Raw genomic sequence first — 19,627 nt, 5'->3', positions numbered from 1 at the left:
ATTACTTTGCTAGAGTGGCTCACAGAACTCAAGAAACCAATTTACTCACCACTCACCAGATTGCCAGTTTATTACAAAGAATATTGAAGAATATAAACTAACAGCCAGAAAAAGAGATACATAGGGCAAGGTCCAAAACAAAGGAGCTTCTGTTCCCCTAGAGTTTGGGATCCAGCAGAGTAGCATGTAGAAGCATTCTGATTCATCAACATGGAAGCTCTCTGAACTTTTTGTTTTTTTATGGAGGCTTCAGTACTTAGGCATGATTGATTAACTCATTGGCCTCTGGTGATTGATTCAAACTTCAGCCCCTCTCCCCTGCCCAGAAATCAGAGAGTGGGACTGAAACCCTCTATTTGAAGTTGGTTCCCCTGGCAACTAGCTCCCTCATCTTTAGGGGATTCTCAGAAGTTATTACCTCATTAATATAAACTCAACTGTGATTGAAAGGCACTTGTTTCAAATAACAAGACACCTATTTCACATTTATGGCTCTGATTTCAGGAACAGAGGACAAGAAACCAAATATTATAACAGCAGGTGCCCCTATTGCTCTTATCAGTCAGGAAATTTCAAGAGTTTGGAAAGCTATGACCCAGAAACTTGGCCAAAAGTCTCAAATAAATATTTACTATAAACCAAATTCCACACCGTACTATCCAATGATCCCCCCAAAACCATCTAAATTAATGTCAATTAGGTGTTTAATATATATCAGAGCTAGCATGTTTGTTTTAGACATGCATGAATTTCTGATACAGCAGAGTTTTGGAGCACTGCATATAATCAACAACTGCACTTACCAGGAGCAAGTGGAATAAATGGGCTGAGGCAGTAGCCTGCAAATTTCCATTCTGGTTCCAAGTTCTGCCCCCAAAGAAGTGCAGCTTTAGTCAAGGTGTTAACCTTGACCTTTGTTTCTTTTTTATAAAATAAAGGGATAGTCTACACAGCTCCTCTCAGCTTTAATATTCTGTGATTTGAAGCATAATTTTATGATTTATGTGATTGTAGAGAATAAGTTGTCCTGTCTTTGCTATGAAGCTCTGATTTATTTGATGCTAGATGTTTCATTGAGTACATAGAGTACATAATACCAAATTAAATCACCGGGGAGATCTGAACTGCTTTAAAATGATCTGCTTTGTAAATCAGTATTCAGGAAGGCATTGTGGACACCAAAAGAGAACCAGGGCTGGACAGCGTTTAAAGTGATAAAAACAGATTTTAATCAGGAACTACTGTAATAGAGGAGATCTCACTATAGAACCGGGCTCAATTCCAAAGACAACAAGGAACATGGAGATTTCTACCCAAGCAGCAGGTTGTAGGAGTTGGTGGCTGGAAATTACTGAGAGAAGACATCAAGGGTGGGGGATTCTTGCTAAATCTACCTGACATGATTCTTGCTAAAGGCAGACTAGGGTGAATCAAGAATGGGGGATTCTTTCTAAACAAGATTCTTGCTAAAACCAGGTGATGCAGGACCAACAAAGAAGGACACTAAAGCCCAAGTTCAAGGGCCAATTGAGAAGAGGGCTTGGAGGAGCCCCATTAAAGTTTGGTCAAGGATAGAGTCCTTGTCAACACCATTGGAGTTAGTATCTGGAGGGGCTCTGGAAGGATCTAACCAGGAGTTTATGGGCTACTCTGGGGCATTTCTATAAAAGTTACTGATACATAATAAGTAAGTACCTCCTGATTTGATCATTGATTAGATATCCTGGCACTTCATGTCTTTTCTTGAAAGAAAGTGAATTCTGATTGTAATTCATTACTGGCCCGGAAAACTGGGATACGAGTGCCCATTAACTCTACTGATGATTTTGGTATGCATCTTTTATTATCATAAGTCTATAGAATTTCAATATGACCCAATTAAAAAACTATTTATCTTGCCTTTTTCTAATTGTAAAGGAAATGTATTCTACATAAAGTATGGGATTTATATATGGAATATACTATAAAATGGGGAAAATATAGAAAATATAAAAATGACAATTCCATCATTATCAACATTTTGGTATGTTTGTTCCACTTATTTCTCTCTATATATATTCTAATTTTGTCAGAATCATTCTTCAGGTTAGAGCTGAGCACTTGCCAGTTCATCTAATATTCTTTAACACATCATTTGTAATAAATGCTCAGGATACTCCTACTGTTGGGACATTTCCAACATTTCATTATTTCTAGATTGCTGTTATAAATAATGCTGTAGTGAACATTTTTACATAAATTTTGTCTCTATCTCTAATTACAACTTGGGATATATTCCTAGGGGTATATTTCCTGGGACAAAGAATATAACTATTTTTAAGGCTATTGAAATACATTACCAAATGGCCTTCCAGAATGACTCCACCTGCTTAGACTTCACTTGCAGTGTACCTAAATGCCCTAATCTCAAATCCATGCCAGGATTAAATATAATCTTGTGTTCAGTATTTACTGACACGGTATGGGAAACTATCCTATTGTTTAGCTTTAGCTTGTATTTTTTACCGTTAATGAGACTGAACATTGTTTTAAGCTAATTCATTTGCATTTCTCTATCCATAAGCTATCAGGATGATCATTTATTTAAATTGAATTTTAAAACAATTATGCGTCAGCCATCTTAACTATACTGATGGTTCCTCTAGGGGAAGAGAGTGAGAGGTGGGAGGAAATCTTTTATTTGAAAAAGTAATTTCAACATTTAGTTTGTTTTGAAATTTCAAGCAGCACCACTGTCAAAGGATGAGAACTTTACTCAGTGTTATTCAAAACTAGAACACTAAATTTTTAACAATTGGAAAGTATTGCTGCAAATTTCGTACATGATTGCCTTGGAACTTTGGACTCTAGACTTAATTTCCTCAAGCCTTCTAGACACTAATAGCCTCAGTAGCCTGATAAAGTGCTACTTGTGGTAGATCTATAGTTCACTTTGTACTTGGAAGTGAGTATCAGCCGTCCATCCCTATGCTCTGCCTGGCTTCCTTAGAAAAGCAACACAAGACTGATTTTTTCCTTTCCCAAATTCACCACTTCCAGCATGGTAAGAGAAGCCTTACAGATGAGGAATGAAGACTCTAGGGCACAAGCATATTTTCAGCCTTATTGACCAACCCTCCCCCTGAGGAGTGGTTTCTGGGGAGTTTTAATTAACAAGCATCTAAGCTGAGGAGAGGGCCTCTGTGTACCATTGAAAATAATGACTTTATTAACCACTGTGGTAAAACTGAACCCAGCTATGCATGTTTTCAGCCTGGAGGGTGGTGGGTGAGCAAATGCAAGTGATGGGGAGGTCTTACTGAAATATTTATAGTCCTAATGATATGGAGACTTATAAACCACTTGCCACAGGCACACAGGCCCAGAAGGACAGTTTTTGGTTTTCCACAAGAACTGATACCCAAATGTATTACTATTTCAATTATTTCTTCTAATTAACTTGCTTAATCTTCTTCTACATTTTTATTTAGTACTTGTTTTCTAAAATATTCTAGGATTTGTCATTTTTTGTGTATAGAATGAAGATGTATCTTCACACAGAGGTAAATGACATAGAGACTACTATAAAAATTAGACCTCCAGGACGCTCACACCCACCCAAACCCCAGAAGTAAACAACACCTAAAAAATGTCTGCCTTCATTCCTCTTGGCTAGACTTCTGGTTCGTATTCAGTTTTCTTTCATGTGTCTGTTCTTTCAGGACATGGTATGTCAACTGTCCAGCCTCAGCTAATGCTACTGGTCAAAACTGGGGATAATTTAGGAACTGCATCATTGGTGCAGATTAGCTAGATAATCACAAGATAAATAAAAATTTTCTTAACAAACCCTAGTGACAGTTTACTTCAAAGGTAGTTGCCAATTCAAGAATTCCTAAGTCCATGTATGCCTAAATTGAACATCTATGTTGTGTTAAGCGCACACACACACACACACACACACTCACACACCGGGAAGTAGAATGCCTATTTTGACTATCTCTCCATGGACTCTGGAGTGCCAGCTCTACCCAGAAAGTGAGTTTCTCAAAAAAAGTAGCTACAATAGAGGCAGGTTAAGCAATGGGTAAAGTAGTAGGATGCCCAGAGAAGAAGGAAAGAAGAATGGAGAATTGACTAGCCTTTTGAAAGGAAAATATTGCTTTTCCATCTACAGGTAGAATTAGCATTGGTACAGAGATAACATTGTCAGATGTTGTTAATAAGAAAATGCTATGAGAGGGCAGCCCGGGTGGCTCAGCAGTTGAGCATTTGCCTTCGGCTCAGGGCATAATACTGTCCTGGGATTGAGTCCCATGTTGGGCTCCCTGCATGGAGCCTGCTTCTGCCTTTGCCTGTGTCTCTGCTTTCTCTCTCTCTCTGTCTCTCATGAATAAATTTTTTTTTAAAATGCTATGAGAAATGTTCACAATACATATCAAAATTTTAAGTGGGCATATCTTTCAGACAAGAAATCCTATTTGGTGGGATCCCTGGGTGGCGCAGCGGTTTAGCGCCTGCCTTTGACCCAGGGCGTGATCCTGGAGACTCAGGATGGAGTCCCACATCAGGCTCCCTGTGTGGGGCCTGCTTCTCCCTCTGCCTGTGTCTCTGCCTCTCTCTCTCTGTGTCTATCATGAATAAATAAATAAAATCTATAAAAAAAAATAAATCCTATTTGGAAATTTCTGTAGAGGAAATAACAAAGGATCAAGGCAAAGATGAATCAGAAGTTGATTAAATTATGATCCATCCATACAGTACAATATCATTTAGGCCCTTAAAATTATTGTGAAGGAACATTTGATGACAAGAAAAAAATGTTTGTATTTTTACTTGTACTTACTTAAGTACAAGTAAGTTATAAAACATTGTAAACACCATGAGCGTGATCAAATGTTTGTTTAAAAGCACTCTCATGAATATGTAGATGTATAGAGAAAAACGAAAATGTTATGCTTTTGTCTCATCTATGTTTTCTGCACCGTTCTTTGTGTTTTTTACATTCTTCTATGAGGAACATGCACTATTCTGATAATAAGAAAAAACTGGTCAATTTTGTTTTTTTTTTTTTTAAACACAAGGCTCAAATTGGTAATGCAACTCGGAATTTAAAAGGATAAAGACGTCCCCCTTCTTGCTCTGTTGTTATATTTCCTGAAGAGAACAGTATCCAAAAGCTGTTCTGCTCCTGTTTCTGAGGAGGAAGGTCATCTACCTGCAGGTGGCCTTGTGGGAGCACAGAACGAGGTGCTGTTACAGTGGACCACCAGAGGTCACTCAGGTCACCCCTCAGACCTTGTGACCAGTCCCCCCTCTTCTCCCTAGCCCCTTTTCCCCTTGTCTTCCTTTCCTAGACAGCCCTCCCCTGGGGCTTTTTACAGATCCCCTCCAATCCACTCTCCTTCCCGCACACACGAACACACACACAGACACGCGCGCGCACGTGCACACACCCGTTACACAGTTCTCTGACCAGTTGGAAATTAGTGATTTGGAAATTCAATGTGGAACAGAGGAAAGAGTGCAAGCAGGGCCTGGTGCTCAGCCTACCTCCATCGTTTATTTCTGGCACCAAGCAGTGAGTGGACTTCTCAGATCCCACATTTTCTCCTTTGGGGAATAAAGAGGGCAGAGTTGGGGATCCCTGGGTGGCGCAGCGGTTTGGCGCCTGCCTTTGGCCCAGGGCGCAATCCTGGAGACCCGGGATCGAATCCCACGTCGGGCTCCCGGTGCATGGAGCCTGCTTCTCCCTCTGCCTGTGTCTCTGCGCCTCTCTCTCTCTCTCTGTGGCTATCATAAATAAATAAAAAATTTAAAAAAAAAAAAAAAAAAGAGGCAGAGTTGGTGTGGTGAAACACAAAGAAGCAAAACAGAGAACAGGTGCCCAAGAGGCATTTTTGGAAGCCTCCTTCAGCAGGAGCCAAGACAAGTACACAAACTATTCACCTTATTTCCCCAGGGAACATTAGTTCCATCCATAAGAATATTGTAACATGTGATGAAAGCCGAGATAAGGGTCAGAAGGGAGAAAGTATTTAGGTAAAATGATATTGACTATATTTTCTTTCATTTTCTCCATGTAGTTTTGCTGGTGACTGGAATACACTCAAATAAAGACACGACCAAGAAGATTAAAAGGCCCAAGTTCAGTAAGTAAAATTGCAATTCCTTATTAGAGTAAGGCTTGCGTCTCCCATGTAGAGGGCTGTTACATTTGTTTCAGATAATTTGGAAGTTTGGGGGTTTTTCTGTCTTACTTCAATTGCTTTGCATTCAGACTGATGACTAATGATCATTGTTTATCACCTACTTTGTTCCAAAAAGCACTTGAGATAGGAGTGCTGATTTTAGGTGAAAGATATATGGTTCCATTATACTGGAAAATTTGAAAATGCACATACAAAGACCAGGCAACACTATATCTCTATGGCTAGGCTGGAGTAGGTATTTTCTTGCCATTGAAATGTCAATTCCCCATACCAGAAAATTCAGTCTCGCTAATACAAACCAGCCCTCCTTCCAGCATGCTCTGGGATCAGAAGGTAAATCTCACAGAAAAGCCCATAAAGTTTCACATCTACTCAGTGGAAAGAGGAAAAATAAATTTCATTTTTGGATGGTATATCAGTTAAGATTAGATGACAGAAAATCTACAACAACAATTGCTTAAATAAGACTGAAGTCTCTTTGTCTCTCCTGTAAACATAGTCAGTCTGGGCTTTTATGGAAGCTTTGTAATCTTCAGAGACCCAGGCTCCTCCTGTCTTGTCATTCTGCTTTCCTCAACATGGCTCTTGACTCATTGTCCAAAATGGGTGCTTCAGCTCCACCCGTCATGTCCACATTCCAGGCAGTAGGAAGGGATGAAGAAGGATGCAAACCCATCTTCTTTAAAGATAAGCCTAGGAAATCAAATACACCGCTTCTACTTAAATACCACTGGCCAGCATTAAGGGAGAATGGGAAATGTCTTGATTTCAAGCATCTACATGCCTAAGCTAAAAGTAAGGGGTTTGTATTACAGGAAAGAAGGAAGAATGGATCAGGAAATCACTAGCAGGACAGGACATAGATGGAAATGCTCACACTCAAATGCTATAAGCACACTGAGATATCTGGACCTAAATCTGTAGACTTGATGGAGGCCTAAGTTAAGGCATATTTATAAAGGACCATAAGAGAAATGCTATAGATACGGTTAACTTTGTGTGCACTCCGCAACTGAAACTTCTTTGTAGGCATCAAGTTTAGATGATTGAAATCAGCAACATTAATAATTCGAAGTAAAAGAAAGATATTTGCTTCGCACACCATTCTTTTTTCCTTTTGCTCCTTTAAACCCTCCATGTGGGATTTCCTGTTGAAATGAGACCAAAAGGGCAGCCAGCCACAGCCTCCAAGCCGAAAATACTAAAAAAGGAATCAGTTGCTTATTTATTCCTGTCAGTACCAAGAGCCAAGAGAATCAGCCCAGGGGCAGATGTGTGTTCAAAACAATGATTGGGTTAATATGGAGACAAATGCACACCCAAGTATGAATTCCTTTGGGCTGTTCCCAGTATCTTCATTAACTCATATACAAAAATCTTGAAAAGGTCCATGATTACCATGACAACCGTTTTCAGTGACTATGAAAGGCTGTGCTAAATGACCCCAGGGCAAGCCTCTTTGAGAGATCTCAAATGGATTGAGTTTCTGATATGCTAAATTCTAACCTTATACTCAAAATCTCCCTGGTGATACAGCACATTTGAATCAATAAATGCATGAGGCCTTTTCTCTAATTAGAAACTCTGGCACAATCATTAAATAAGTGGGGGGGAGGGGTGGAGATACAATGAAGGTAATAGGATATTCCCAAACCATGGCAGTATCTGATTCTTTACCTCAGGAGTATTTCCAACTGACTGTCTATAGCTTGAGGCCAAAGCAGTTTTTCTTTTTTTTCTTTTCAAGGTTGCCAGTCTGCCACTAAGGTCCAGGTGACTGATGGCAAGGAGGCATGCCATTCATTCATTTTATAAGTAATTATTGGGTACCCACCAAGTATCAGGTACCATATATGATACAACAGTGATTATGACTCTGTCTTTGCCCTCGCAGAGATCAAAATCTAGAACGAAAGACAGGTCACCAGGCAGCAAAAGGTACTCCAAGAATGTGGAGGAGAAGCTGTATATCTGGGAGGGCTTCCTGGAGGAAGCAACCTATCTACACTGATATTTGAAGACCAAATAGGTATAGACTGGCAGAAATGAGGAGAAAAGAGTGTTACAAGCAGAGAGAAAAACAGCATGCCCAAAACCTAAAGAGTGGAAAGAGCTAAAAAGCAGCCCAATATGACTGAAATATAGAGTAGAAAGTAAATGTATTGAGAGACTGAGATGGAGGGGTAAGCAGGTGTCAGATCATGGAGAGCTTTGTTACCACCATGTCCAGGAATCGGACTTCCTGATGAGGGTAATGGGAATATCTCAGTACAGTTATTTTGATATAATTCACATAAATCCAAAGGGGATTTTTGGGAGAACATGGGGTGGCTCTTGGGATGGCAGCTGGAACTCCCTGGAACTGTATCCCAGATGAAAAGGCCTCAAGAATCAGTACTTCTGCTTCTCTCTATTGCCTCACTGCTTCCTTCAACTCTGTGTTCCCTCTCTCCCTTCCCTCTATTTTCCCTCCCCCAACTCTGTGAACACTGTGTTTTTCAATACCGAGTCCAAATTCCTGGGAGAGAGAACCAAATTGCATCATCTCAGGCTACAGGGTGGTTCTCAGAGAAGAGGAAGCTGGTTAGGGTTGCGCTAGGAAAATGAGAACATCCTGCCAACAACAACAACAACACAACCCTTTCTGCCAACAAATGAAGAGAAAGGAGAAAGAACGCAATTTGTTAGAAAAAACATACAGACTTATGTGCATGTGCAGGGACAGTGAAAGTATCTACCAAGTCTGAACACAAAGGTGTACAGTGAAGTAGAAGACAGAAGAATTACATCTTCTCTCATCTCCCTGAGAGATGAATGCATGCACCTTGTGGTTGTCCCCTGTCCACCTGGACCCCCCCCTGAGCCCCTCCTGGCAATAAGTATACACGGATCCATGGATCAGAAGGTTGAAGACTTTGCATCATAAAATCAAAAGGTGGGCCCTTTTTCTGGCCCAAATTTCAAGGAGACACCCTACCCTACAAGGAAAAAGTAGTGAGGCAGTGGCCTCTGTCCCCCTCCTCCAAGGAACACTTCATCATTTTACTCTTACAGCTGACATCTCAAAGTATACCTTACAGGGAGCTACTAAAGAGTTTTAAGCAGAAAGGGGAAATCATAAAAGCAAGGCTTTCAACAAATCACTTTGGCCTCAGTGTGCGAACAGACCGGGCCAGGAACCTTCAGTTCCTGGACCAGCAGCACCAACCCTGCCCAGCCCAGACTGTGGGAATCAGGCACGCGTGGGCCAGGGCCCAGCCATCCGTGTTTTAGCAAGTCCTCCAGTCATTCCAATGCCTGCTGGAATCTGAGAACCCGTGGAACAAAGAGCTATCCCAGATGAGGGTTGCTTCCAGATCCGAATGCAGAATCACAGGTACTCTTCATTGCCCTCTGAGCTCTCTTCTAGCCAGCCCTCTGCTAGCGCCTGTTCATTCAAGACTAATGGTTCCCCCCACCCAGAGGACTGAAGGTAAAATAGCAAGAAGAAAGTAATCCGAGAGTTGGTCAGTGGACACTGCCCCCTACTATGCATGCAGCGCTGCTCTTGACTCTTGAGGATCTAGTACCCAAGACCCAGTGCCATGAGTTGGCAGAGCCAGATTGGAAATGCATGTCTGTGTGAGGTGCCACCCCAGATGCTTTCCCTGTGCCTCCTCCCAAGCTACCAGGACCAAGGAATGAAATACCTGTTGCCTGGAGCCAGAGGAGGGTGTGGGATGAACACAGGCTGACTGAATAGGAAATAAAGTAGAAGAGATGTGAAGGTAACAGGAAAAGGAGGAACTAGCATGGATATCTTCCTTTGGTCTGGCTGGAAGCCAGACGCTATATGAGTGCATCTCTTCGGCATACAGGTAGGGTTACTCTGCTTTAGGTAATTGTCACATTCTCTCCTCCATACTTCTTTTCATTTCTATTTCTTCTCATCTCCTTTCCTTTTTTTCCAACTCTTTGGTCTACCCATGGCCCTCCAGAGGCCCTCATGGACATCACTTAGCACCACTGGGGGCCCTTTGGACCAATAAGGTAGTACATGTAGAAAATAATCTGGCATGGGGGTTTTACAAAAGGGAAAGCAAAGAAAAGAAGAAAGAAAGGAAGGAAGGAAGGAAGGAAGGAAGGAAGGAAGGAAGGAAGGAAGGAAGGAAGGAAGGAAGGAAAGAGAAAGAAAGAAAAAGAAAGAAAGAAAGAAAGAAAGAAAGAAAGAAAGAAAGAAAGAAAGAAAGAAAGAAAGAAAGAAAGAAAGAAAGAAAGAAAGAAAGAAAGAAAGAAAGAAAGACAATTTCTCACAAACCTACTCTTCCCACTTACACAAGATCATTCATTTCAAGCTAATATTTTACTTTCACTTACACAGTTGTATTGGGCACAATGTTATTCCATCATAGTTGGCTTATCACATTGCCTCATTTTCCACATCAAATCAAGTCTGACTCCAAACTGCCAACTCCTAGGGGCTGAGAAATTAAAATTCCATCACTACAGGGGCTTCCTCCTTCCCTGTACCAGCCCCTGGAAGGCCTGTGCAATCTACAACACTCAGAGAGGTCCTCTGCACTGCTTAGCATCCAAGCCCATGATACCTGTAGAAGTTGGGCCCTCCATTGTTTCCTGAATGGTGGCAGCTTGGGAAAGATGGGGAAGTCCCACACCTAAGGCTTCAACCTGAGAGGGCACCACACCAGGTATTGCTCCAAGATGATGCTCCTCCAAGGCAGCTGTCAGGGAACAGGGACATTTTCCCTACTGGGACCTACTAGCCCACTCCCACCTTCCCAGTGTTGGAAGATCATTTTCTCTATATTGCTCTTTGGGTGGACCAAGCCCAGGGCCCTCAAACAAGGGGAATTTGGAGAGACTAATTATTAATGCCCGAGGGAGAGTTTTCTTTGGGTAACTCTGCCTCCTCTCTTGCAATCTTGACTTTGGGAGGTGGGAAAAGACAATTGCCAATTTCTTCTAAGAAGAAATACCTTCTTAGAATAGTATGAGGGGGAAAAATACAATGAAAATAAACATAAGTTAATGTCTCAGTAAATTAACCTGCTGTGTGATCCATGGTAAAGGTCACCATACTATATGAAATGAGAGTTTTACCAAGTTTATTTTTAGAGGTGATTTTTCAAGGTTTTCATTGCTCTGTTATGTTTCGGAGCCATGGAGCTGACCTTACTTAGAGGAACCTCAGTGGTAGATTTAGCCAGCACAAACCTACTCAAGCAGTTTCTAAGAAATGACCAAAATGTGGCTGCATTTTTTTTTCTTGATTGTGGAAGGCTACAAATAATATTGAAGGGTTTAGGTGTGTTCATAACACTCTTATCCTAAAGCAATCACGATACCTTATGAATTTTAAGGTTTAACTTCATTTATGTGTAGATTACACATTAAAAAGGGTCTACTCTTCAACCCATGAATATTTCAGCCCACAGTGTAAGAAACACATCATAGGTTTCCCCTTAAATTATGTCCACCAACTCTAAAACAATCCCTGCCTGTCAGTGTCTGTAGAGAAAGAAAAGCTTTCAAGTTATCAAATCTCAATAGCTTTTCTACATGTAAGAAAGCCTGAGAAGAGCCTCAGAAGCAATGGCTTCAGAATTAAGTGGGTTTAGCTGAGTTGCCATCACACAGGCGAGAGCCATGGTGATCAACTCCTTGGAACATGTTACCAGCTTTCCATCCTGCAGTTTCTCTGACTTTATGGAGCACTTGATCTTATATCAGATAAAATAAAATTATGCAAAGGTGAGACTTTCTGGACCCAATTCCCATCCCCAAAACACACACTAAACTGGTTTAGATGGCTCCTGTGTACACTGCACTTCCTCTGCTCTGTACTTGTCACATATCTTATAGAGCTTTTTCAGTCTATCTTGACAGCTAGACCAAAAGCAACATGAAGACATGATTAGTGTTCCCTGAGGGTTTGCTGAATGGATGGACAAATGAACAGCAAAAACCCACTATAAAAAAAGCAAAATGTGGTAAATCATTACATAAGAATAACAAGGGATATATAAATAGGATTCCTACTGATCTCATAAAGGAGCCTTTGAGGTAGGACATGAATGATAAGTAGAATTTTACAGGCAGAAGTAGGTGGGAGGGCTTTCCAGGTAGACTAAGCAGAAACATCCTGGGGAAAAAGTGGAAGATGAGGTCAGGAAACAGTGAGTGATGCAGTTGGTTTAAGTGTGGGAGGTCATGGGAGATGCAGCAGGGAGGTAGAGTAGGACTAGGCAAGGCCAGTCAGAGAAGCTTTGTTCTTGGCCATTCATTACTGCGGGGACCCTCAGAGTCTTCTGAGCCATCTACATGAGAAGCCAACAGTCAGCAAAATAAGCAATAGTAAGATATTCTCCACAGGCAGTGAAGCCACATTCTGAAATATTTCCACTACGTCTGAATCTGTTGAAATAGGCTTAGCTTGCGGTGAAATGTACAACATTTAATTCACAGAGTTCTCTCCAATAAGTTAACCTTAATACCTTGTAAGGCATGGAAAGATCTTTGCAATCAGCCTTGAAAGGTTGATGATTCCCAGCGGTACTGCCTTGGGCATGAAGAGGTAATTGTTCTGGGACTTGGTTATTTAGTGCATCGGACACTGATGAAGAGATACACAGCTCTAGGTGGTTTTCAGATTTGGGTATAACATGCACACAGCTTCTTGAGTAGGTTCACATGTTGTTAGCTGTAGCAACTTGTAAGGAATCCCTGGTGTGTGCTTGCTTCCTCAGATACCAGTGCCTTCTCCACACAAATTGGGGTGTGTGTGTGCCCTTTCTCAGACCATGAAAAAAGGAGGAGGATTAACTTTCTAGCCCTCCTTCTGATGTGGGAGTGAGAAGAGAAGTGCACTATCTGTTTTGCAGATTTTTAGTTGAATAAACTCTATCATGGCAATTCTCAAGAATAACAGGAAAACAATGGGATAAATGCACAGATGCATACACACATGTGCGTGCACACAAATACATAACCTATACACAAGAAATATTCACCTGGTGATGGTTATCAGTGATCTTTGCATTCAGAAAAGCCCTGTAGGATCAGAGTATAGGGGACTGGGTGGTTCAGTCAGTTAAGCAGTGAAGCCTCTGCCTTCTGCTCAGGTCATGATCCCAGGGTCCTGGGATCGAGCCCAGCTCTGCACTGCCTGCTAAGCAAGGAGTCTGCTTCTCCCTCTCCCTCTGCCTGCCACTCCCCCCAGCTTGTGTTTTCTCATTCTCTCTGTCAAATAAATAAAATCTTTAAAAAAAAGATTAGAGTATGGAACAGCAATTTAACTCTTTCTCTTCAGTTGGAAGAAGCACCCAGGTAGAGGTGACAAAGTTTTGGCTTTAAAGCCAGAGGGCCTGAGTTCAGGTGCTCCCTCTGCCACTTACTTGGTATCTGAGCTTGAACAACTTACTTTTCTGAAATACAGCAACAATATACCTTTCAAGGTTTTGAAAGGGGCAAGTGAAAAAAAATGCGTACTAGAGTCCTTTGTAAACTAAAAATAGGTTATTTTTAGAGATACAAACTTTTGCAGTTACCCAAAAGCTCTGTTGCCCAGATAGATTAACCTCTGTTATCCGATCATGCCTTCATCATTGTCTTTCCATGGCATATGGATAAAGGTATTTTCTCAAACCTGATTAGAAGGACCAACCTTCACAGATTTTTTGAAGTGCTTAAAGCTTGAGCTTGGAGTTACCTGTTGTGGGATATGCTTCTTACTGGGCCTGTCCTTATAAACAATTTCCATCATATGTCTTATTTTTCCCTCAACTGTTGCTTGATGTGTCTCAGGTAGATTCCCCACTGAGCATAGAGATTGATGTGGGGCTTGATCTCAGGAACCTGAGATCATGACTTGAACCAAAACCAATAGTCAGATACTTAACTGATTGAGTCACCCAGGTACCCCTCAGCAGACATTCTTGATCAGCAGTAAACAAAACAGACAAAAATTCCTACCTTTGGAAAGTATATATTCTAGTACATGAATGAAGATACAACTGAAACTGGGACCTTGAAAAGTAGTAGCATTTAAACAGATAAAAAGAAAAGGGTTCCAGGTAGAAATGATATGAGGCAAGTTTGCAAGATAGTATGCATTTGAAAAGTACCAGGAACAATATTGGCAATCCCAGAAGTTCCATGGAGGAGACTATAGAAAAGTCTTAAGAATTTTAGAGTTTTTCCACAATCAGCAAAAAAGGTACTGATGGTTTTTACCCAAAGATTCAAGTGGTTGAGGACTGTTTTTAAAAAATGGGAAAGAATGCTTTGCAAAAGAATTCAGTGTAAAGGAAAGATTACCATGATCTGATCACTGGGTGTCAGGATCAGGGATAATGAAACATTCATCTTCAAATTTTATTTAATGGTCATTTCTATTTCATTAAATTAACATTTTTGTATAATTCTCCCAAAAGAGGATTTTGCTCTAGTTAGATATCATAGTCTAACAAAATCAAATTTCATATCAAAGCTACTTATGTGTAAGTGCTTTTATGTTATAACAATTCCTCCTCATAAACAACCAGGAGGCAAGCTTACAATGGCTTTCTCTTAACTGATTAGGAAATCTGTTTTCCAAAAGCAATGTAGCTTGCCTGGAATCAGCAAAAAGATGAATGGAAAACAGCAAGTAGTAGAGTATTCCCTTTGATTTGGCCTGCAATGTCATAGGCTTGTTGTATGTGACATCCCCCTGTCTGATTACCCATCACCCGATCCATTATTAGATCAGGCGGGGGACCCAACCCAGGGCAGAAGCATGTGCAGTCCTGCCTCTAAGATTTCAGTGTTACATGAAATAGTGGCTCAGACAGTACCTGTTTTGCCCAGGAACCTCCGAGATCCATACTGCAAACACAGGACCTCAGTGAGCAGCCTCTGTAGGTCATCCTTTAGTTCTAAACATCCAGGTTGCAAGTGGTTTTCTTTTGCCTGTGGCTGGTGCCAAGGACCCCTGCAAAGAAATCCTTGGCAGATTGCTGGATGCTCTAATGTTGAGTTTGGTCACGAAAGTGATAGTAACCATGAGAAGACAAGGCATCCTCTGAGGGAGAAGAAGAGCACATGGCCAAGGAACAGGTCTCTGTGCAAAGATTCCACCCAAGCAGTTCTACGCAACCCCAGGATCTCTGTGACTTTAGCCAGGGCTCCCTCACTATCACGGTAACTATTCACTCAGGAAGGAATGGAAGAGGCTCTTGCTCTTGCCTTACTTTCTGCAGAGGTTCCTGGTGGGAAACCTTTTGACGACTTCTAAGTGCTCCTCAACAGTGGTCAACAGTGGGAAGGTAGTGCCCTCCCATCCCCAAACTCTGGGCGTTGGCCAAATGTTGGCCAATGTCCTGCTCCCTTCAGACCTGAGGACAATACCTCTTGAGCTGCCTTAATTTTGACTTGTCCCCTGAAGGAAGTCTTATGTCTGCACATCTGAGGTAACACCCAGAGAAGGATAAAGGGAGATATGAAAATGAATCCAAACAACAAAAGAGAAAGAGAAAGAAAACCTAAGCTGTAAGATCGAGTAGTTCAAAAGTGCTCCAAGGAAATGCAAAGAGAAATCACTTAGTTTGGGCCTTAAGCGGATGGAGGAAAGATTCTCAGAGGTTACAAAAAACAGACTACTTGACAAACAACCGGGAGAATTCTGGAGAGAACTGAACCATGGTTTCCATACTCAAAGAAGAGTGGCCAAAAAGACGCAAATGGCCACTTCTTCCCAAGGCTGGATTCAGACATTACACTTTCCAGTGATTTTGGCAATTACTGTTAATTAGCTCACTCTCTCCAGCTTAATTTTCTGTGCAAATGTAACAAACATTTGACCTTTAGCCACACTTTGCCATTGCACCCTGTTTTTCCAAAGCACATGAGCCTATGTGCTTGATTCCATTTTTCCCTGCTACAGGTTGAGTTAATTCACTGATTTTACTAATCCAACTGGGTGCAGTTAAAACAGATCTTATTTTATGTACTTCCTTTGTAAAAACTGAGACAAAACAAACAAACAAACCCCCTTAGGAGAAAGGGGAACTTGATTAGCAGGAAGCAAAATATTCCCCTGTGATGTTTTTCCCCTTTGTCTTTTTAAACCAACTCATTCACAGAAAACCCTTTGCATGTACTGTGAACACCCTGAATCTTTCAATAGCTTTGATCCTTAGGTCACACACATGCAATTAAGCTTCTAGATAGGCCCCCATATATTCCACTCTGGGAGATTGGGGTTGGCCTGCCAGGAGAGCCAAAACCTCCAGGAGCCAATGTCACATCCAAATTACATCCCGGTTAATGGAGCTGGTCACCTCCTAGGTCAAATACCTAAGAACCAAGAAGACATGCTCCATTTTGTGTCCGTGTGAAGGAGCAGATGCACTTGGGAGCAGAGAAGTGGTGTGCAGAAGGGAGGAGAGCTGAACACATCCGATTACACCCAGGGATCAATTAACTCATTTAAGGAGAGACTATCCTGGCATCCCCAGCCCCCAAATTGCCTTAAAAAAAAAAAGTGTGTGTGTGTGTGTGTGTGTGTATTCTAAGGCTCAAAATAGTAAATGCAACCTTGAGTATCAGGATTTAAAAGAATGAAAGATAAAAGGAAAACAGCTTTGGAGAGGAGGCAACCTGCGGTGGGCAGGAGAAAACCGCAGGCTGTTCCGAGCGCAGCTCTCTGCTTCTTAACCTAGACCACAAATTGTCTGAGTCTGTGATCAGCCTGCCCACCCCCACCCCCACCCCCCACCCCCGCCCCCAGGGGAAGGGCTTCCACCCCTGCCCAGCCCTGCCCAGCCCTGCCCAGCCCTGCCCAGCCAAGGTCGGCTGGGAGGAGTGTTTAGGAAAAAGAGCAGGAATTCTAACTTCACTTCTCTCTGCCCTGAGTGAAAACCCAGCTCTGCTCTGTTCAGGTACATAAGGGTTAAAAGGAAAAAAAAAAAAAAAGTGTGTGTGTCTTGGATGCAGCTGGAAGCCATTAACAACTCTGAGACCATCTCCTAACCCAGTCAGAGGGTGGGTGGGCTGGCAGAGAGCCTGGATCCCTGCGTGTAATCACGGACGCTTAGCCCTGGGCGGGGCTTGATTCCTACCTCCCGCCCAACGCAGAAGTCCCCTCTCCAACTGCTCAGTCCCTGCTTGCGCACTTCCCGCTCACGCACTGCTTCATGAGGCAGCCTGTTCCTTTGGGGACAACTTCAGTCACTAGAAAGTTCTTTGCAAAATTTGCCTCTGTAAGAAAGTCTCCCCTTTAGTTCTAGCTTGGTTCTAGCTGGTGTCATTGGCACATAGCAGTCCTACTTGTGAAGGCAGTGACCACTTGACTCCTCCAAATACCTCCTTGTGGCCACACAACCTGGTGGGCTGGCCAACCCTCACATCTGATGGGTTCTGGACTCCTCCTGAGCCTGCTCAGTCTCTGAACTAGGCTCCCATTTCAGAGTCCCTTGTGAAGAACAGGGCCTGAACAGAATATATTCCCGGCTACGGGGGCACCAGTACAGCATCATCTAGGAGTTTTGAGGGCAAGTTTTTCAGGAACAATGCAGCTATGCCCCCTTTTGGGTCCTGCCACTAGAGAATCCATGCTACCTCATTCCTAGGCAGGTTTTCAGCTCTAGAAGACTTGCCTGATGGATGGTTCCAGACTGGCAATGGCTGTAACAAAGCCAGAAAGGAGAGACAAAAGAATGAACTTCCCCTGGATGCTCCTTGGGAGAGTTCCTAGCTTTCCACCGAGTGTTGAAGCAAATGAGTAAAGATCACTCTCATCTTAACCCAGGATCTAGGACCTGTTATCTAGGACCATGATCAAAGATCTCTTTCACTATCTGTCTCCCCTGCCCAGAAACCTTCCATTTGTGCCCCACCTCCTGAATGGAACACAAGCACTGAAGCCTCCCTTGCCTGGCCTAGCCCTGCTAATCCTCGTTCTCCTACCCAGCTCTAGCATAGGGCCTCCGCACCAGCAGGCCAACCTCGTCCTGGCCACCTGGCCCTGGGCCCATGGCCCCTCATTTACTCTTCCTGAAATACTTTCCCTTTGTCCTGTAAGCCTGTCTAAGAGGTCTCTTCCTGGACTAGCCCCAGAGCATCTGAAAAACCAGTGTTCTCCAGCCATGGGCTTGCTTAAGGTGACATTTCTGACCCCTTGAGGCAGTCTTTTCCCAGACCTCTCCTCTTCAGTTGTCTGGAGAAGCACAAGATTCCAACTCTGTTTTTGTTCTCAGCAGGTTAAATGCAATGGATGGTGACTGTTGTTCTTTTAGTCTGAGGAATGTCCTAATTATATCTTTGCTTTCATTATATGGAAAGGACTCAGGGTCAGCCCAGGCTCTGGCTTTTGGAGATTAAGTAAATGAGCAGTTATGACCTAACAGAGTCACCCCTATATAAAGCTGATACCACTAGGTGTAATTTTGACCTCATTTTGCTTTCCCAGATGTGCCTCAGATCAACTGTGATGTCAAAGCTGGAAAGATAATCAATCCTGAGTTCGTTGTAAAATGTCCAGCAGGATGCCAAGACCCCAAATACCATGTTTATGGCACAGACATCTATGCGTCCTACTCCAGTGTGTGTGGTGCTGCGATTCACAGGTGGGTAACTCCAAGCAGTCAGGCTGTGGGCAGAGAGTTCCCAGTGCAGGGTTGCCTGATTTAGCAAGCAAAATGGTACAAATGTAACTGAGTATCCTGTACCACCTATGGCTTATGGCAACCGTATCCCAAGGGATTACGCAGAAGCCATGCGTGGTCCTGGATCTCCTTTCACAGCGCTCTGTGGAAAGCAACGACTTCCCTTTACACCAAGGAGAATTCTACTCTCTCATGTTCATGACAAGGAAACCAAAGTTCTCAGTGACATAAAGCACATTTTTTCTACCTGTGTGTGCTGAGTAAGGAAATAATAGGGATGTGACTAAGGATGGCCTGGAAGTCAGGAGAAGAAATGTCACAGCTGCGGTGAATGGCCGGGAGACAAGTAGAACAGGAAACATGAGGAGGAGGGTGACAGGTGGTACTGCTTAGTCAGCTGTTGGTTTAGGATCCAGGGAGGAGGACAGGAAGCGGGACATGCTTCAAACTAAGTCGCTGCCTAAATGAGGAGAGCCAGAAGTGACCTTCACAGGATTCAAAGGCCTCTTCTGCTCAGGCTGGGAGTCCAAACACAGGGGAGGGCCTGTTTACTTTAAATCTTTGACAAGGCTCATGTGTCTGTGTCGTGCACCTCATTTATATCACCTTATGTAATCTTCGAGGTTCCCTGTGCAGTAGCTGCTACTTGTAGCCACATCCTAAAGAGGGAGAGGCTGACTAGCTTTTCTAACACTGCACTAGTAAAAAAAACAAAAAACAAACAAAAAAAACTCAAGTGAGGTCTGGAACTTCAGTCCAGCACCCACACTCCTAACCACCACTTTGAGACGT

At 42.6% G+C, this 19,627-nt stretch overlaps 1 protein-coding gene across 4 annotated transcripts in view; it reads left to right on the top strand.

Annotated features, from left to right (window-relative positions):
• VIT (vitrin) overlaps positions 1 to 19,627 on the top strand; it is a 104,579-nt gene that overhangs the window by 24,526 nt on the left and 60,426 nt on the right. For all 4 annotated transcript variants that reach the window (XM_072770544.1, XM_072770545.1, XM_072770543.1 and 1 more), the window contains exons 3-4: positions 6,066 to 6,131; positions 18,640 to 18,796. In XM_072770544.1, the coding sequence (XP_072626645.1) occupies positions 6,066 to 6,131; positions 18,640 to 18,796 (223 nt within the window). The remainder of the gene's footprint in view (positions 1 to 6,065; positions 6,132 to 18,639; positions 18,797 to 19,627) is intronic.

The sequence above is a fragment of the Canis lupus genome, chromosome 12 (assembly GCF_048164855.1).
Source record: "Canis lupus baileyi chromosome 12, mCanLup2.hap1, whole genome shotgun sequence".
In the NCBI taxonomy this organism is placed as follows: domain Eukaryota; kingdom Metazoa; phylum Chordata; class Mammalia; order Carnivora; family Canidae; genus Canis; species Canis lupus.
Note: the sequence above shows the minus strand (reverse complement) of the source record. Positions and strands in the feature narration are given on the sequence as shown.